The 18,271-nt window shown below is 39.7% G+C and overlaps 1 protein-coding gene across 2 annotated transcripts; it reads left to right on the top strand.

Moving 5' to 3' along the window:
- Positions 1-16: 16 nt before the first annotated feature.
- Positions 17-17,752, top strand: zgc:113184 (uncharacterized protein LOC553745 homolog). Of its 2 annotated transcripts, none has more exons than XM_061688927.1 (4): positions 17-91; positions 12,954-13,085; positions 13,155-13,435; positions 13,526-17,752. In XM_061688927.1, exons 2-4 carry the CDS (start codon positions 12,974-12,976, stop codon positions 13,700-13,702), a joined length of 570 nt encoding a protein of 189 aa, XP_061544911.1. In that variant the 5' UTR covers positions 17-91; positions 12,954-12,973; the 3' UTR covers positions 13,703-17,752. The 2 variants fall into 2 exon arrangements, with proteins under 2 accessions (XP_061544911.1, XP_061544910.1); XM_061688926.1 differs by lacking the exon at positions 17-91 and adding an exon at positions 10,073-10,233.
- The last annotated feature ends 519 nt before the right edge of the window (positions 17,753-18,271 follow it).

Genomic DNA, 18,271 nt, shown 5'->3' with positions numbered 1-18,271 from the left:
GGTTTTCTCCGGGTACTCCGGTTTCCTCCCACATCCCAAAAACATGTTTGGTAGGCTGACTGAAGACTCTGAACTGCCCATGGGTGTGAATGTGAGTACAAATGATGGATAGATGACTTAAACTGCATAACATCAACTTAATATAATGAATATGAATTTCAATGTAACGGCTCAGATTTTTGTGAAATGATTGTAACAAATGAATGAAACGTACAATTTTGAGTCTTCATTAACTCAACCTTCATGATTTTGAAATGTGGGAGGAAGTCGTAGTACCCGGAGAAAAACCATGCAAGCTCCAAACAGGAGGGCCTGAGTTGAGATTCAACCCTCTCAACAGGGAGGCACATTAAAACCATTTGTCCTCTATGTGTATTTGTTGAACTTCAGTAGAGCTTTGTGTGCAAGAAAATATATTCTTCTATTTTCTCGTGGTCATGACCACATTCGACCATATTTGCTGACTGGACAGTAGAGTTGCACTGACATAAAACCTGCTGTGAAGTCTACTCAATGTGGTCAAGTTGGCAAGGCTAGCATCTTCCTCCAGACTCGAGGAAGAAGACACTGTTCCGCTGTTGTTATCCGCACGACACTTGATCCCACTGTACTCCGAGATATGGTTGTCTGGGCTTTGGTGCTGACAGACTAAGTGGAAAAAAGGGTAGCAACCTGGAGGATGGAATATGTTTCTTCACTTCTTTGTCAACTTTAACATACACACCAAAACAAATTCTTGTTGTACAGTATGTGATCATGTGATGACCATTCATGAATTTAAGGTTTTGTATTTTTTTATTTTTTTTTTAACATAACTGTATGGTCACTGCGGCACGGTGGGCGACTGGTTAGAGCGTCTGCCTCACAGTTCTGAGGACCTAGGTTCAATCCCCGGCCCCGCCTGTGTGGAGTTTACATGTTCTCCTCGTGCCTGCGTGGGTTTTCTCCGGGCACTGCGGTTTCCTCCCACATCCCAAAAAACATGCATGGTAGGTTAATTGGCAACTCTAAATTGCCCGTAGGTGTGAATGTGAGTGTGAATGGTTGTTTGTTTGTATGTGCCCTGCGATTGGCTGGCAACCAGTTCAGGGTGTACCCCGCCTCCTGCCCGATGATAGCTGGGATAGGCTCCAGCACGCCCGCGACCCTAGTGAGGAGAAGCGGCTCGGAAAATGGATGGATGGATGGATGGTCACTGCAGATCGTACACAAAAGTGCAATTAAAAACCCTTGGTCAACCCTTATGGACATGACTATTAAGTGTGAAAGTTTGTCCATTCATCTAGATTTGTGAGGACAGAGGTCAGTGGTATTTTCTGTTGTAGTCCACCCCACAGGTGTTTGACAGGCTGATGTCAAGTTCTTTGTGGACTTTATTTTGTTCATGTTGTATATATCATGTCTGCATGCAAAGGGAACTCTCATGCCCTGCCCCCTTTTCATTTCAAAAGTGGAATGGTGTCATCTGGATTTGCTGTCGGCCTCTCAACTTTAGAACTCTGCCCTGACATACAACACTCAGCATTTGGACACAGACTGTAGCAGATGGAAGTGTGTTCACACAGAATGTATATCTGTGCGCATGTGTATGAATTTGTTACTTGCTTGTTATAGTGACTTGTTGCACTTAATGTTTCAGGTTCTTACAGTAAAGCATTTTGCCCCATGGAGAAACTCACTTTCTTAATTCATATTAAAACTTAAATTTGCAGTATTGTAGGTCAACAGAACAGCTCTGAATTTATCTGGTCACTTGTTGCTAAGCAGAATTCCAAAGCACATTCCAGATATACAAACGGGAGAAAGCACCGGGAGAGTTGGCAGAAAACATACAAACATAAATATTTACATTAATTGCGCAGTAATAAATATAAAAAAACATTTGTAGTCACAAGAGTGGCGCAGCATTGTGCAGGTGTATCCTGACCTCCCACATGACTAGTTCGGTTAATATTATCTTTAGATTCATTTCAAATAACTTGACAAAGCAATCCATGAATTAGCATGGAACACTTGTGTGTGTTTAAAGAAGAGACTGATGATTTTGTCGCAATGGGCAGAAAGCTAATAGGTTTGTTTTTGAGGATGTTGCACCTGTCGTTTATTGATGGACTGAGCTGCAAATAACTTTGGGAAGCTGCTTTGTATTCTGTTGGGACATTGCTGAATTGAATTACTCCTCTTTCATCCCCAGTTATGTAGACCTATAAACAGGGTTCCATGTTTTGCGCCTAATATTTACCTTTAATTGCCATAGCATGTTGATTAAAACATACACGTTTGTACATATGTGCTCTCTGTTTTCACGTGTGGGTGTCTTATTGAGTGTGGAAAACCCTCTGTGTGTTTATTTATAGCTGGCTATTGTTGAGCCCATAGAAACCTCTGTAATTTGATCTGGCCTCTCTCGCCGAGAGAGTCTGCTGATAAATGACTTGGCAGATGTCACTGCCCATAACACCCCAGTTATACGTGTACACCCCACATCACCGTCTAAAGCTCTTTTGCTGCCCAATGTATTAACTTTTAAGTGAATTATCATTCTCAAGTGGAGGATAGGTTGCTGAGGATCTGTTTGCACCTCGCCTATTAAATGGCTGTTATTGTTGTGTCTTTGGTGTAAACCTAAGAGTTTGACAGTGATGCACTTGACTGGTGTTATTCTATAATGCATACACAATGAGGACTGCCATACTTGAGAGAAAACCAAGAATAAGCATTAAATTTATGGTTAACCCGTTAATAATAAGTCAAAATGAACAACAAACCTCACTTTAAGGCAGTACAACCATGTGATTTATTCCAGCCAGTCAGCTAAGAACAATAATGCTGTTGTAATGTTAAAATGATCATTAAATAATATGAAAATATATGTAGAAACAAATACTATACTGATGTCCAAGAATGGATTGCATTATTGTTTTGCTATCTATCTATCTATCTATCTATCTATCTATCTATCTATCTATCTATCTATCTATCTATCTATCTATCTATCTATCTATCTATCTATCTATCTATCTATCTATCTATCTATCTATCTATCTCTCTATCTATCTATCTATATACAGTGGGTACGGAAGGTTTTCAGACCCCCTTAAATCCTTCACTCTTTGTTATATTGCAGCCACTTGTTAAAATCATTTAAGTTAATTTTTCCCTCATTAATGTATACACAGCACCCCATATTGACAGAAAAAAAATAATTGTTGACATTTTTGCTGATTTATAAAAAAAGAAAAACTGAAATATCATACAGCCATAAGTATTCAGACCCTTTGCTGTGACACTCAGGTGCTGTCCATTTCTTCTGATCATCCTTAAAATGGTTCTACACCTTCATTGGAGTCCAGGTGTGTTTGATTATTCTGATTGGACTTGGACTTGATTAGGAAAGCCACGCCCCTGTCTATATAAGACTTTACAGCTCACAGTGCATGTCAGAGCAAATGAGAATCATGAGGTCAAAGGAACTGCCTGAAGAGCTCAGAGACAGAATTGTGGCAAGGCACAGATCTGGCCAAAGGTTACAAAAAAATTCTGCTGCATTTAAGGTTCCTAAGAGCGCAGTGGCCGCCATAATCCTGAAATGTAAGACGTTTGTAAAGATCAGAAACCTTCCTAGAGCTGGCCGTCCAGCCAAACTGAGCAATTGGGGGAGAAGAGCCTTGGTGAGAGAGGTACAGAAGAACCCAAAGATCACTGTGGCTGAGCTCCAGAGATGCAGTCGGGAGATGGGAGAAATTTCTAGAAAGTCAACCATCACCGCAGCCATCCACCAGTCGGGGCTTTATGACTAGTGGCCTGACGGAAGCCTCTCCTCAGTGCAAGACACATGAAAGTTTGCTAAAAAACACCTGAAGGACTCCAAGTTGGTGAGAAATAAGATTCTCTGGTCTGATGAGAACAAGATAGAACTGTTTTTGAATGGCCCAGCCAGAGCCCTGACTTAAACCCAATTGAGCATCTCTGGAAAGACCTGGAAATGGCTGCCCACCAATGTTCACCATCCAACCTGACAGAACTGGAGAGGATCTGTAAGGAGGAATGGCAGATGATCCCCAAATCCAGGTGTGAAAAACTTGTTGCATCATTCCCCAAAAAGACTCATGGCTGTATTAGCTCAAAAGGGTGCTTCTACTAAATACTGAGCCAAGGGTCTGAATACTTATGGCTGTGTAATATTTCAGTTTTTCTTTTTTAATAAATCTGCAAAAATTTCAACAATATTTTTTTTTCTGTCAATATGGGGTGTTGTGTGTACATTAATGTGGAAAAAAATGAACTTAAAAGATTTTAGCAAATGGCTGCAATATAAAAAACTGAAAATTTTAAGGGGGTCTGAATACGTTCCGTACCCACTGTATATATGCGTGTGTGTGTATGTATGTATATATATATATATATATATATATATATATATATATATATATATATATATATATATATATATATATATATACATATATATATATACACACACACACACATATACATACATATATATCTGTAACTCTATATGCAGATGCAGTGATCCATGACCGGAGCATTGTCACTGCTCTTGGCTGATGTGGCAACAGGCAGCGTGATTAAATACAGTGATAACCGACTTAAAGATGTTCCGATACCTCATGTATTTATCCCATCTACATTGTTCTTGTGCCCCTCCATAGCTGCGTGCCGGCCTGTGGGATGATTCAGAAATAATAATAATGGAATCAATGATTTGCTTTATGCTTTATGATTAAGAGGGTTCACTGTCCACTGTTTACACATATGTGAATGAAATATGTCTGATCCACCACACATGTCCACGGAGCTTGTGTATCTGTCTGCCTGCGCCTCGATCAAATTCACAAAAATCGTGTTAGACCAGCGGTGTACATGGCGCCAAGTTAGACATGGTCTGAGCAGCTGTACATTAGACCAACTTTCAGTTACCAAATTGTCACCGTGTGTGCCGGGCAGATGTCAAAGGACACAGCCTTGTTGTGTCGGTATGCCCATCTTGGCTTAGACCAGGCTGCCAAATTGGCAAACCCTTACGCTTCCACGAAAATCAAGGTACTTCACCATTTGCGCTCTGGTACACGTTGCATAGTCTATGAAAATAGAGCCCATCGTGTAAAATTGTTTTTCACTTTCAGTTTTCCCTATTTTTTGGGCTTGGCTAAAATGGGGCCCAGTGTCTCACTTGGGCGCCAGCATGAGTCCCTCCCCTACCCAATAAGTACTTCAGTATCTTCGTTTGCATCAGCAGTTATTCAGCGCAACTGTGGTATGCTGTTAGCTAGCGAGCTATGCCAACACCTGAAAATGCATCTTCCTCAGGCGAGTCGGCTGGCGTGGTCGCTTTATGTCTAGATTCGACTACAGGATTTTAGCCCCGATATTGCCTTGATTAGCAACCGCAAGCCATTTCCCAGATTAGGCCCGACATATTTTGGCGGGAATGACAAAACCTCTTGTAGTGTGACATAATCCACGGCCAATGATTTGGCTTTACGATAGCTCAACAACGGCAAAATGAGAAATCCAGCATGTTTGTTTTTTTGGATATCTTCCGTGTCGTGTGACATATCAACAACACCTCTCCGACAGCGCACCTTGATGTCGATCAATAGGATTACATATTGTGACTGGTGCATGAGAGCGCCTTGTTGTCGGCACTGAGTGTGCGTACATCACACAGAGAAAGGCAGACGTGCGAGGAGGGGGAAAACAAGTCCAACTTGACAGTCAGCGTATGGACCGAAGCTTCAGGCTGCATGGCCGCATTAGAGTGTCTCATTGTCGGCTGCGAGTTCGCACACGTCATGCGCAGAAAGATGACGAAGGGGGAAAATGAAATAAAATAAAAGCCAGATCTGACAGGCAGTGTGTGGGCAGGGGCTTCGCGCTGTTATGGCCGCTTTAGAGTGTCTCATTGTGTCGGCGTAGAAAAGCCCTCGATGACACTGTGGAATCCAGCCACCAGGGGGCTTTTAAGCCTGATATATTTTCGCGGCTCAAACATGTAGCTATGTGGAGACAAAATATAAATGCTAGATGAAGTAGCATACATTTTTCTAGGTCGTAGTATTGGTATTTGATTGGCAGTGGACAGTTGAGCGAGGTGTGGTTTTAACACATTCAGTGGACATTGCCACGATGTTTGAGAGTGGAGAAAATGGCTTGAATTTTGACATTTGGCGATTATTTCAATCCTTCAAGTTTGGCAGGTGGTTAACAAAACTATTCTCTGTGGTGTCTCCAGTTTAGAAGACATTTATTTTCACTTTACATGGATTTTAACTAACATTATAAAATCCTGTGGAACTGATAGTTAAGAAAATGTTAATTCAAGTAAAAACAAATTATAATGTCAATTGTGCAGGTGTACCTAATGGAGTGTAGATAACCTGTTAAAAAAAAACGCCTTTTTTATTGTAATGTCACTTGCTGCTAGAGAAGCACAGTGAGAGATAAAAAGCATATCTATTTCAATATGTGTTCGCCTGCGCTTCTCACTATGTTGGAAACTTCTCTCTGCTCAGCCAAAAAACATGAGAATGTTACAATTATAAAACAAGATTGACAGGCTAGATCGTGTTGCACTGGCAGATGACAGTTCCTGGCCCAGAAGTTATTCACAGCAAAGCCCCCCCCCCCACCACCACTATTACTCACATGTACACACATATACACGCACTTCAGAGAGCCCCTAACACAAGGACCAAGTGCAATGCAAGGGTGGCACAGTGTATGTGTATGGAAGGAGGGGTTCAAGGTCAGAGCAAACACATGGTGTGCAAACCAGCAAACACGATTGGTGGTCTGACCGATAAGACACAATCAAATACCTGCATAAATCCAAAATAAACAGACTCTTTAGCATGCAATGTGAATGGCATTTTTCTTCTTCTTCTTCGTCTTCTTCTTCTTGAGTGGCCCTACAGCAGTGTTGGAGGCGACAAGGTGTTGAACAAGTCCTTGGAAACAAGACCAGCTGTTAAAAATAGCGGTGCAAATATTTTGTGTCAAAAGTCTTCATACTAGCGGGTATGTGAATTTGCATTATACATTCGCCAGCTCGTTTATCAGCATCTGTGCTCTTTGGGCTTATGTTACTTGGGGTGAAGCGTGTAGTGGGAGTGCAACTCAGCTGCCTCCTCAGCAATTATTATGTGCATTATCCATCAGTGATTCAGTATAAATAACATTTAAACATATTTTTTGTTATCTACATATCTTAATTTTTATTGGAATGTGTGGCTTTTACATGTCACACACGAATAGTAATCTGACACACCTGATGGTGTTACACATATAATCAAAAGATAATATATTAAGAGACATATTAATAGAAACAGTCTGGCAAAGAGCAGGGACTTTCAAAATAAGACTTGTTTGTCACATCTATTTTCAAATTTAAACTAGAATGAGCATGAACATATTTTCACTGTAGAAAATACGAGTGAAAATAGTTAAAGTTCAGCATTAACAAACGTTTCAAATACTTGTCAGTCCAGTTTAATGTTTTCAACAACAAAAAAGTCTGTTGGACAATATACTTTTTCTACAGTGTATTGTTATTAAACCCAAAGGTGCAGTTTAAATGGCTGCTTCCCTCATCCATGAATATGTTTAACTTGAAATATTTACTCATGAACTGACTTACTTATCGTAAAAACTGGGCTAGTTTAATTGAACACAAACCAAATATACTCACAGGAAGCAATGATTTATTCTGTTGTATGAATAGCAGCAGGTGGATACACAGGTTTACTGTATTTTCTGCCATCTAATGGAAGGGCATTTAATTATTCTTCCTGCTGCTATACGTCGCTGGCATAGACAGATGAACACAGACAGATTTGTAATTAAGTAAATAATAATTAGCCAACAAATTAAGTACAGCTTGATGATTTCCTGCGGCACCTGATGATCTCACACAGCACGCAAAGATGCCATGGCACGCTAGTTGGGGACACTCTAGTAAACCATTATAAAACTTAAATATAAAAATAAAAATATAAAAATATTGTACAGTCTTGAAATTATTCACACAAGTCCATCTTTATGTGTTCTAAAAAAGAGTCTGTTCTTTTGAATGTGTTGTTCCTCCACACCGCCACCCACGCTGCAACCATTTTGAAAAGATGTCATTAGAGTTAGTCTTCCCATGTTCCTTAAACAGAGAGTTACATAAGTGAAGTGGACTGGCAAGTCCATTGGGATCATAAGGTGCTGGCTCCAAACTCAGAGGGAGGAGGGTTTGGGGGGTGGCACTCAAGTGGATGGATGTCAGAGAAAGTAATCTGCCACCCACCGGACTCCGATGCATTAAATAAGGTTTATTTTTAAACCAACATCAGCCTCAAGCAGCACATCCATCCATTCGTCTTAATAAATCTCAATGACAGTGACTCACATTCATGTACCAGCTGCACCTGATCCTATCTTAATCATGCAGTCTGACAAAAAGAAATATGTTTGGAATTTGTGTAGATTTGGTGGCACAGTGAAATCCTGGTAAGCCCTTCTGCCTCACAGTTTTGAGGACCCGGGTTCAAATCCGACCTCACCTGTGTGGAGTTTGCATGTCTTCCCCGTGCCTGCGTGGGTTTTCTCCAGGTGCTCCGGTTTCCTCCAACATCCCAAAACATGCATGGTAGGTTCATTGCAGACTCTAAATTGCCTGTAGGTGTTAATGGTTTTTTGTTTTTATGTGCCCTGCAATTGGCTGGCGACCAGTTCAGGGTGTACCCCGCCTTTCGCCCAAAGATAGCTGGGCTAGACTCCAGCATGCCCGCGACCCTAGTGAGGATAAGTGGGACGGAAAATGGATGGATGGATTTTTGCGGATTTGGAAAAAATAATGGAAATCAGTCCTACAGTCAAATCCTAATCACAATCACAAAACAAATGTAATGTTATAGGTAACGTGCAACTCTTTTATCTTGAAATAACTTTAAATAACTATTTTTAGTTGTATAGTCATCATCACATTTTTACTCTTTGCATCACGATAGTACCCAACAAAAGGAGCAAAATGCAGTTTAAGTCTCACATGACATCATGCATGAAGGGAGTTTGAGCTTTGGGCTATTGTCCAACTGTAATGACAAGAAGCGTGAACATTAGTGAGAGTTGGATGGTTTAAGCTCGTAATAATTACTTCTACCTAAGGCCTCTCTGAGACAAGGTCTTCTGATCTCTATTAGCACACCTGCTTCATCTGCAGTCAGTTCCTATCAGCAAGGTTATCTCCGTGTGTTCAAGTAAACTATTTTAGAGTGTAACAGGGGGAAATGATGCACAGAGGTGAAAGAAAAGCAGAACACAAAGTGAGTTCCTTATTTTCATGAGTAAACTGCAGGCCAGTACAAGTAAATATTTCTCTCAAATCTAAAATCACAAACCAAAAAAGAACAGATGACAATTTAAACAAAATATGATTATAATGGCAAATTTATATATATATATATATATATATATATATATATATATATAAACTACTAATGCACCATTACAGTATTATTCTTGAAACACACTTTTTTTAAGTTGTTGTATTTTAGGTCTGATATTGAATGAAGAATGTCGTAGTACAATTTGACAAGTGATTACAGTCATTAGAACAATGACAGTCTTGGGATTTTTGCCTTTGTATACCACCAAAATGGATTTGCCACCATATTTAAAAAAATCTAGATATAATTTAAGAGTGGACTTCCAGTTTTCTTTGAGAAAGGTTTTACAAAAATGTGATGCTTACCATTCAGCAATTACCTCCATGTTCAGGGACTCAAAAGTCACATAGTTATATATAACTCTCATGGTCCAAATACATTTGGACCTAACGGAGACGTTTAGAGGGTTTTCTGTATGTATGCTATATTTCATGCATGGAAAAAAATAGAAAGCTCTTTTCGCCCCAAAAATGATGACAACTTTCCAAAATACTGACTGACATTGCTATCATGACGTTTGCTATGATGTTCTGAAAATATTTTCCGTAGTCTTATTTAACGCATGAGGTTCCCTTTCAACAAAATGCTTTTCACTTCCTCATTCTCCTTAGCCACTTCCGTTTTCTTTCTAGCTTCTAGTATAAGGTGGTACGAGAGAACGAACCACAATGTCCAGAATTTATATAACAAATGTTTTTGGCTATTACAGGAGACCTTTATGAGATTAACGTAGCTGGATAGAAGTGATTGCTTGGAGCTGCGGCAGATGATCGTGTGACTGGTCAGTAAACGTTTACTGATACACACTCAAAAGACACTACTACTGTAAACTAAAACTATAACCAAAATGTTTGAAATACTCAGCATGATGCAGTGTACATGTCTAGCTGCTCACTGAGTGTCAGTGTACATAACATTTGGGCAGTGTTGGGAAGATTACTTTGGAAATGTAGTTGGTTACAATTTCAAGTTACCCTATTGAAAATAAAATATTAGCGTAACTATGTCAATTAATTTTTCAAAGTAATATAACTAATTACCTTTGATTACATTTGAATTACTTTTCTTAATTTTGAGTGATTGCATCAACAGGACCTTAGGATGTTTCCACAAAAAAAAAAAAAAAAAAGGATTAAAACCATAGGTATTTAGGAATTAACCACATATTTGTTCTTTACAGAAAGTTAAACTGATAACAAAACAAGATAAAATGTAAATAAATAACAAAAATCTGCTTGTTACCGTATATCGGTAAAGTGTGTTGAAAACATGATCCCATGTTGACCGAATGACAAATGTGCACAATTTAGACAATATTGCTTCGTGACAACCGAGATAAGTGATGGCATTAATGTTCCATAAAAAAAAGTCCGAAATTATGAAAATGAAACTGTTCAAAAGTGGATGTTCTTTTATGTGTTAAACGTTACGTTTAACTATATATTATGAGTCTAACCTGGTCTAACCTTTTCAAAATCTCAGATATACTGCATAAACTAATAAAGATTCCACCAAAGGGTGGTACTTTCAGGTCAAATTTGGAAAGAACATGTCATGTTTGAGTCTAATTTTTAGTCTACATCTTAGTTCATGACTGTTTTTGCATCAGAAATCCAATGAAACTAAAGCTGACTTTGTTATCATCATCATTTAACCTGCTACGTGTGAAAAGACATGGAAGCTTAGCCCTTCTTCCTCATTTTATTGTTGGCTATGTGAATGCTCGCAGTTACAGCTAGCCTATACCGTATACTGTAAGCTAGTAGAGTACATACTGTACCTATACAGTAGATGTGTCCTCAAATATATTTTTTCATTGTTGCTATTCGTGAGGCGGCATGGTGGATAAAAGTGGTTAGCACATCCATCGCGCGCATTTCTGAGGTCGGGGTTCGATTCCTCGCTTCGGCCTTCCTTGTGCTTCTTCCCACGTGCGTTCCAAAGACATGCAAATTGAAGAATCTAAAAGGTGTGAATATGAGTCTGAATGGTCGATTCTGAGTGCCCTGTGATTAACTGGCCACGTGTTCAGGGTGTACCCCGCTCAAAGTCAGCTGGGATAGGCTCCAGCTCACCGGTGACCCTAGTGAGGATAAGCGGTAGAGAAAAAAAGATGGATTTTATTTTTTGCATTAATAAATTATGTCATATACGTAAGATGAACTCGATGTGTTTCCTCCAATATGCAAACCCACTTCAATCTGTATGTTTAGTCACAGTCCATTCGGCTCTTTTGTTAATTAGATCATATCCCTATCACTCTAGGTGCTCCCAAAAATAAGTGTTGTCAATAAAAGTAAAGTTAAAAAAAAAAAACTTCCAATGTAGCACAATATCCCTCAATGCGTACCATGTTGAAGCACATAAATCTAGAAGAGCATTATCTTTTCATATATTTCTTAACTAGTGTATGGACAAGATAATAGCAATTATGATACACGATACAAAGTATTTGGCCACGTGGTCACTCGGGTCACTGCACATACAGCGAGAAGCCTTCCTACAAGATTTAGAGTATGTCTGTGGAATGTTTATTTTGTTCATCCAGAAGAACATTTGTGAGTTCACTGACGTTATCATGACCTCTGTTCTAGTTCATCTCAAAAGTGTGATCAGAATCAGAATCATCTTTATTTGCCAAGTATGTCCAAAAAACACACAAGGAATTTGTCTCCGGTACTTGGAGCCGCTCTTGTACGACAACAGACAGTCAATTGACAGAGAACACTTTTGAGACATAAAGACATTGACAAAATAAAAAAAATAAAAAACAGTCACTGAGCAGTAAAGGGTTGCTAGTTATCTGGTAATGCCGGTACTTTTTTTTTTTTTTCAAAAAATGATGAGCATGACAACCTCATCCAAGCATGCATTTGTGCACTGTTATGTTATGTTACACACATCCATCCATCCATCCATTTTCTGAGCCGCTTCTCCTCACTAGGGTCGCGGGCATGCTGGAGCCTATCCCATCTATCATCGGGCAGGAGGCGGGGTACACCCTGAACTGGTTGCCAGCCAATCGCAGGGCACATACAAACAAACAACAATTCACACTCACATTCACGCCTACGGGCAATTTAGAGTTGTCAATTAACCTACCATGCATGTTTTTTGGGATGTGGGAGGAAACCGGAGTGTCCGGAGAAAACCCATGCAGGCATGGGGAGAACATGCAAACTTCACACAGGCGGGTCCGGGGATTGAACCCCGGTCCTCAGAACTGTGAGGCAGACGCTCTAACCAGTCTTCCACCGTGCCACATGTTACACACACTATAAACTTATTAAAAAGTCTTACAATATTGGAAGTATAGCAAATGAGGAACAAGATCTATATTTTAATTAATTTTCACTTCCTGTAGGTGTGTTTGCCACATATTAGGCATACTGTATGTTTGTTCACATGTTACTATGTCTAAATGTAGCTATGTCCATGGACTGTGGTGACATAACTAAATGTGTTAAAACCCTCATCTAATTAGCCATGTTCTTTCCACAGCTGCAGACTGGTGATATAAGATGGAGGCAGCATACAGAGAACTTTACCAGGAGTTTGTTCGCCTGAAATCTCTTTGTCTTAGGCAGGCGGCTCTGTTGCACCGACTTATGACAACCCTACAGGAGGCCAAAGGTTAAACAAAACAGTCCAGAAAATAGGTCTCGCTATCCATCATGACTCAGTAAAAGCGTTTGTCTGCAGGTGCTTCAAATGGAGACTTGTCTGCCAAGCGTATCCAAGAAATCCCAGTGCATTTCCAGGGAAACACAATAAGTGCACACAACCCCACAGCACAGTCTGACTTGTATGCACGCCCTCCAAATGAGAACACATCTCATCTCCTAGCTGAAGATATGTCCAAGCTCAGCATGAAGGCGTCTTATGGCAAAGCACAACAAAAGATGTCATTAGCACAGGACTCTTTAACAAATAGGTTTTCCTGTGATCCTCCCAGTGAAGGCGGGAGCCACCACAACTCGAGGGTAAATGAACCACATCAGGGGACGGCATTTATTTGCACCAACACATTGTTTCCCATATTTACCTGTAAAAATGTGCTGTGTTTGCCTCAGATGTCTCTGTCAGACTGCCAGTTCCTTGGCTTTGACCTCCAGAGTCTTCCAGGCAGATTGCTGATGTCCGATGTGACGCTGCACTCTCACGTGTGCGACTTTTGCCAGGCCGTTTTTCCGGGACACACAACAACCAGGGGGGAGTTCCTGCAACATCTCCACAACCATGTCACCTAGTTACCATCACTAAAGACGAGCTTGGGTTTCCTCTTTAAAATTCCTAATTCAACCTCTACACGTGATTTATCCAAAACATCGCAAACGGCTTCATCAAAACTGACAATTATTAAATTTATAAAGGCAAAATCAAATTGTTGCCTTCATAAAGCCTGAATTAAGTATACATCTTAACAATCTTAACTGTCATATACTGTAAGTGTCAGGAGGAGTTAATCACTGTATGATAAAATAAAATAAAAGTAAAATACAGCAAAACGACACAACATGTGAATAAGCCTGACGGAGACGGACTAAATGGAGTGGGAACATAAAGTGTTTGCAGAGGGATGCTGTCAACCTCTGCTCTTTTAAAGATATTGCAACTGTTGGCAGGCGGAATAAGAACATGTTCACAACATTGTGTTTTGTGCTTGCTTTGTCATTTTGTAGTTTCAGGAATTGACAATCAACACTGTTGCTTATGAAAGTTAAGAAAGAAAAAAACATTCTCCCAGTGCATTAAATATGTGCCTTTTGTTGTTAAGCTTATCAGGTCATTTTCATGCATATTGTTAGCCGTTATTCTTTCAGCGCGACACTATTAATAAAATAAATGTGTGTATGCAATTGCTCATACGGCCACAGCACGACTGGTTAGCACATCTGCTTCACAGTTCTGGCGACCGGGGTTCAAATCCCGGTCCCCCCCTGTCTGGAGTTTGCATGTTCTCCGCGTGCCTGCGTGGGTTTTCTCCGGGCACTCCGGTTTCCTCCCACATCCCAAAAACATGCGTGGTAGGTTGATTGAAGACTTTAAATTGCCCGTAGGTGTGAATGTGAGTGCAAATGGTTGTTTGTTTCTATGTGCCCTGCGATTGGCTGGCGACCGGTTCAGAGTGGACCCTACCTCCCGCCCGAAGATAGCTGGGATTTTGGTTGTTGATCAATAGATGAGTCAAAAGATTTAAGAGTAGTAGTCTCCCTACATTAGAAAAAATGTCACAAACAAAAATGTCACAAAAAATACTGTACACTGAAATAATGAAATAATAATAATTTATATAATAATAATTATGATAATAATAATGATCTTACTCACTAATGTACTTAGTGTGAATTCTGAGCTTATTTAGTTGAAGACAAAGCTATTATTCTGTTGTATGAACGGCAACAGGTGGATACACAGGTTAATTGTACCTTCTTTTATCTAGTGGAAGTGCATTTAATTGTTATGCCTGTCACTATACAGTATGTCACTCAGATAGATGAACAATGAATCTATCAAACCAGTGGTTGGGAATCACTGCTGTGATGTATGCTTTGCCTAATGTATTGGACCGAACAGAATTTCACAGCATGCCTTAAGATTGTAATGTTTTTTAAGCCTCAAAACAGTAATGAGCACCTGTAGGTTATTGGAATGGCGACACAATAAAAAAAAATAAAAAGTGTGTGTCATTGCAATCTAGTTTTCACTGGTCATCTGTCAGCTGCTCAGTGCTGTGTTGCTAAGGAGGGAACACCAAGGCTAAGAATAGCCTACACGAATGAAGGCGCTAATTAACACTGCTGACAGCTGATTGATGACACCGTCTTCATCTGCCTTCATTCTCCCTCTTTCTTTCATGATCACTGTAGGGAAAAATAATTGAATATGGATATGATTATCTTGTGTTGAAATACATTTACAGTTGCTGGTTAGCATGTCTGCCTCAGAGTTCTAAGGTTCGGGATTGGAATATCAGCTCCTGCCTTCCTGTGTGGAGTTTGCATGGGTAAATTGAAGACTACAAATTGTCCATAGGTGTGAATAGTAAAGTTTAGCTGTCAGGGCTAAGGGTTTGCATGGTGGACTTGGCAAATGTGGTGGACCCAATCACAGGGGAGCAGGGAGGCAAGGCAGGTGAGCAAGCGTAATCTCAAAAAAGTATTTATTAACAAACAAGGTTCACAGAAAAATCTAAATATAAAATTCTGAAAATCCCCCAAAATATAAATTCAAAGTAATAAAGAATTACAATGAAATGAAACACTCACCACTACAGGAAATATGACCTGACTAAAGCTACGTGATATACTATATGACAGCAATAACTGGGAACTGAAAGAAAGTAGGGAACTATGTAAACAAAAATTGAAAGTAGGGAACTATGTAAACAAAAATTGATGAGACAATGAGGCACACCTGGACATGACACGAGTAGCTGGAGGGAGCTGACTGGTAGACACAAGGAACAAGGCTGACGAGAACAGAAACAAAAGCCTAGCGAGTTGAAGAGAAATGAACAAGGGACACAGAAAAACATGACATAACATGAAGCAAAACTAAAACCTTGTCCACACGGAAACGAAGCCGATCTAAACACGGAATTGTTTCATGGAAACGCTGAAACACTGTGGTATACAGATGTAAGCCAGGCATGTGTGGCAGTGTAACGCAGCCACAGGAAGTCACCAAAAACAGAGAGCAAAAGGCTCTGTGATGTAAACAAACTCACATCAATGGCAGTGAATGCAAAGCGAGGAATGAAGGAGACATTTGTGTGGACTGGATTTTTTTGGAGAGATTTTGCTGGAAATGCCTATCATGCCCAGGACTTATGCAGGACGAATGCAACACAAGTAACCCACCAGTCGGTGTTAATGTTGGCAGTGTTCATGCACAGTCCCGCCACAACTTGCACAACCGTGTCGTCGTATCAAAAAAGAAGTGAATGTGATGTACACACGGAAACGTGAAGGCAGCGTTTTGAGATTAGCCACTATGGAACCTGGTTTAAAAAATGATTGGATTTGAGCTCCCAAAACGCAGGCTCTGTGTGGACGGAATGCAGAAACGTTCAAGAACTTTTGCAGATACACTAAAACCTGTTTGGATGTGGCTGAAATCTATTCTAAACCAATTTAAAAAAAAAAGAAAAAAGAAAATCCCAGATCATGACAATAGCCACAGTTATAATGTATGATAATCATATAGTATTTTAATCATTTTGACAACAGTGAGTTAGCTTGATGTCTGAGTTATTCTAGAACTTTAGCTATGTTAGTTGTTTATGTAGTGGACCAGTGGTAATTTAGAGAGTTGGCGCGATATTAGCTGCAATTTGTAGGCAGTTCATTTAGAATAGCATCCAGTCTAACATGCTTTCACATGGGGCAGCACGGTAACATAGTGGTTTGCTGCCGTCCCGTGTGGAGTTTGAATGTTCTCCCCATGCTTGTGTGTATTTTCTCTGGGTACTCTAGCTTCCTCCCACATTCCGAAAACATACGTTAGGTTCTTTGAAGACTCCAATTTGCCCATGGGTGGGTATGTGAGTATGAATAGTTGTTTGTCTATACAATACGTGCCCTGTGATTAGCTGGCGACCAGTCCAGGGTGTACCCCACCTCTCACTCAAGAGTGAGCTTGGATGGGCTCCATTTCCCTTGCGACCTTAATCAGAACAGTTGGCTGGAGAAAATGGATGGATGAACAGATGGAAATGAATTAATCAAATGTGTATGACAGAAAAAGAATGTTAAAATGTGACTTAAAAAAATTTACTGAACAGTTACTAAACATTTTATGATGACAACAGTTTGCATGGGATTTTTTTTTATTTCAACACAACTACATTCCTTATCTAAGATTTCCACATATGTTTCCATGTGTCTTGAAAGGACATCTCCATCTAAGTGTGTGAGTTCTGGTGGTATCATCATGAGTCACAGCTTGCAGGAGAGCATCGGCACAACAAACAAGATGACAGCAGCTTCTGCAATAGACACATGTATGTGTGCATTGCAATACAACACATTGCAGCCATCGGGAATAAAATTTATTTTGTGTGTGTGTGTGTGTGTGTAACAAAATAAAGGATTGGTTGGCAAATTAATAAACTGTCACCAAGGCTGCAAAGACAAGCAGGTAGAATGAACATCCAGCCCAGGCTGTATGTGTCATTATTATAAGCATGTTGTTGTTTAAGTTTCAGAGTCAAACAGTTAATGCAGTGATGGGCAAATGTTTTTGCTCACGGGCCACATTTGATTTGTAAAATAGGTTGATGGACTACGGTATTTTTAGATGAGGATATATATTTTTTAATGTGTATGTTAAACTCTTAACTTTAACAATATAGTAATTAATGCACGTTTTTATGTCAATATCTATGATTATATATCATCCTTATGTAACAATCATTCACACTCACATTCACACCTAAGGATAATTTAGAGTCTTCAATTAACCTGACAAGCATGTTTTTGGAATGTGGGAGAAAGCCGGAGTACCCATGAAAACCCATGCAACCACGGGGAGAACATACTAACTCCACACAGGAAAATTAATGCATTTTAATTCATTAATTTGAGGATTAAAAGGGTAAATTAATGCAGCTAATATTGTAAATGTGTCCTATGGCCCATACTTTGCCCATCCCTGCTCTAATGCAACCAGATGTTATAGAAATTAAAATTCTGCCTGTGTATGTTTGAACGCAGATTCAAAGGCTAAAACAACAATTACAAAAAAAAAAAAAGTTGTTAAGTCAAAAAGTCATTAATCTCCATGACACACTGCTATAGTGTCACCATAGTGGCATA

Source organism: Phycodurus eques, chromosome 10 (assembly GCF_024500275.1).
Source record: "Phycodurus eques isolate BA_2022a chromosome 10, UOR_Pequ_1.1, whole genome shotgun sequence".
Lineage (NCBI taxonomy): Eukaryota > Metazoa > Chordata > Actinopteri > Syngnathiformes > Syngnathidae > Phycodurus > Phycodurus eques.
The sequence above is the reverse complement of the archived record's forward strand: the minus strand, read 5'-3'. Positions and strand labels throughout refer to the sequence as shown.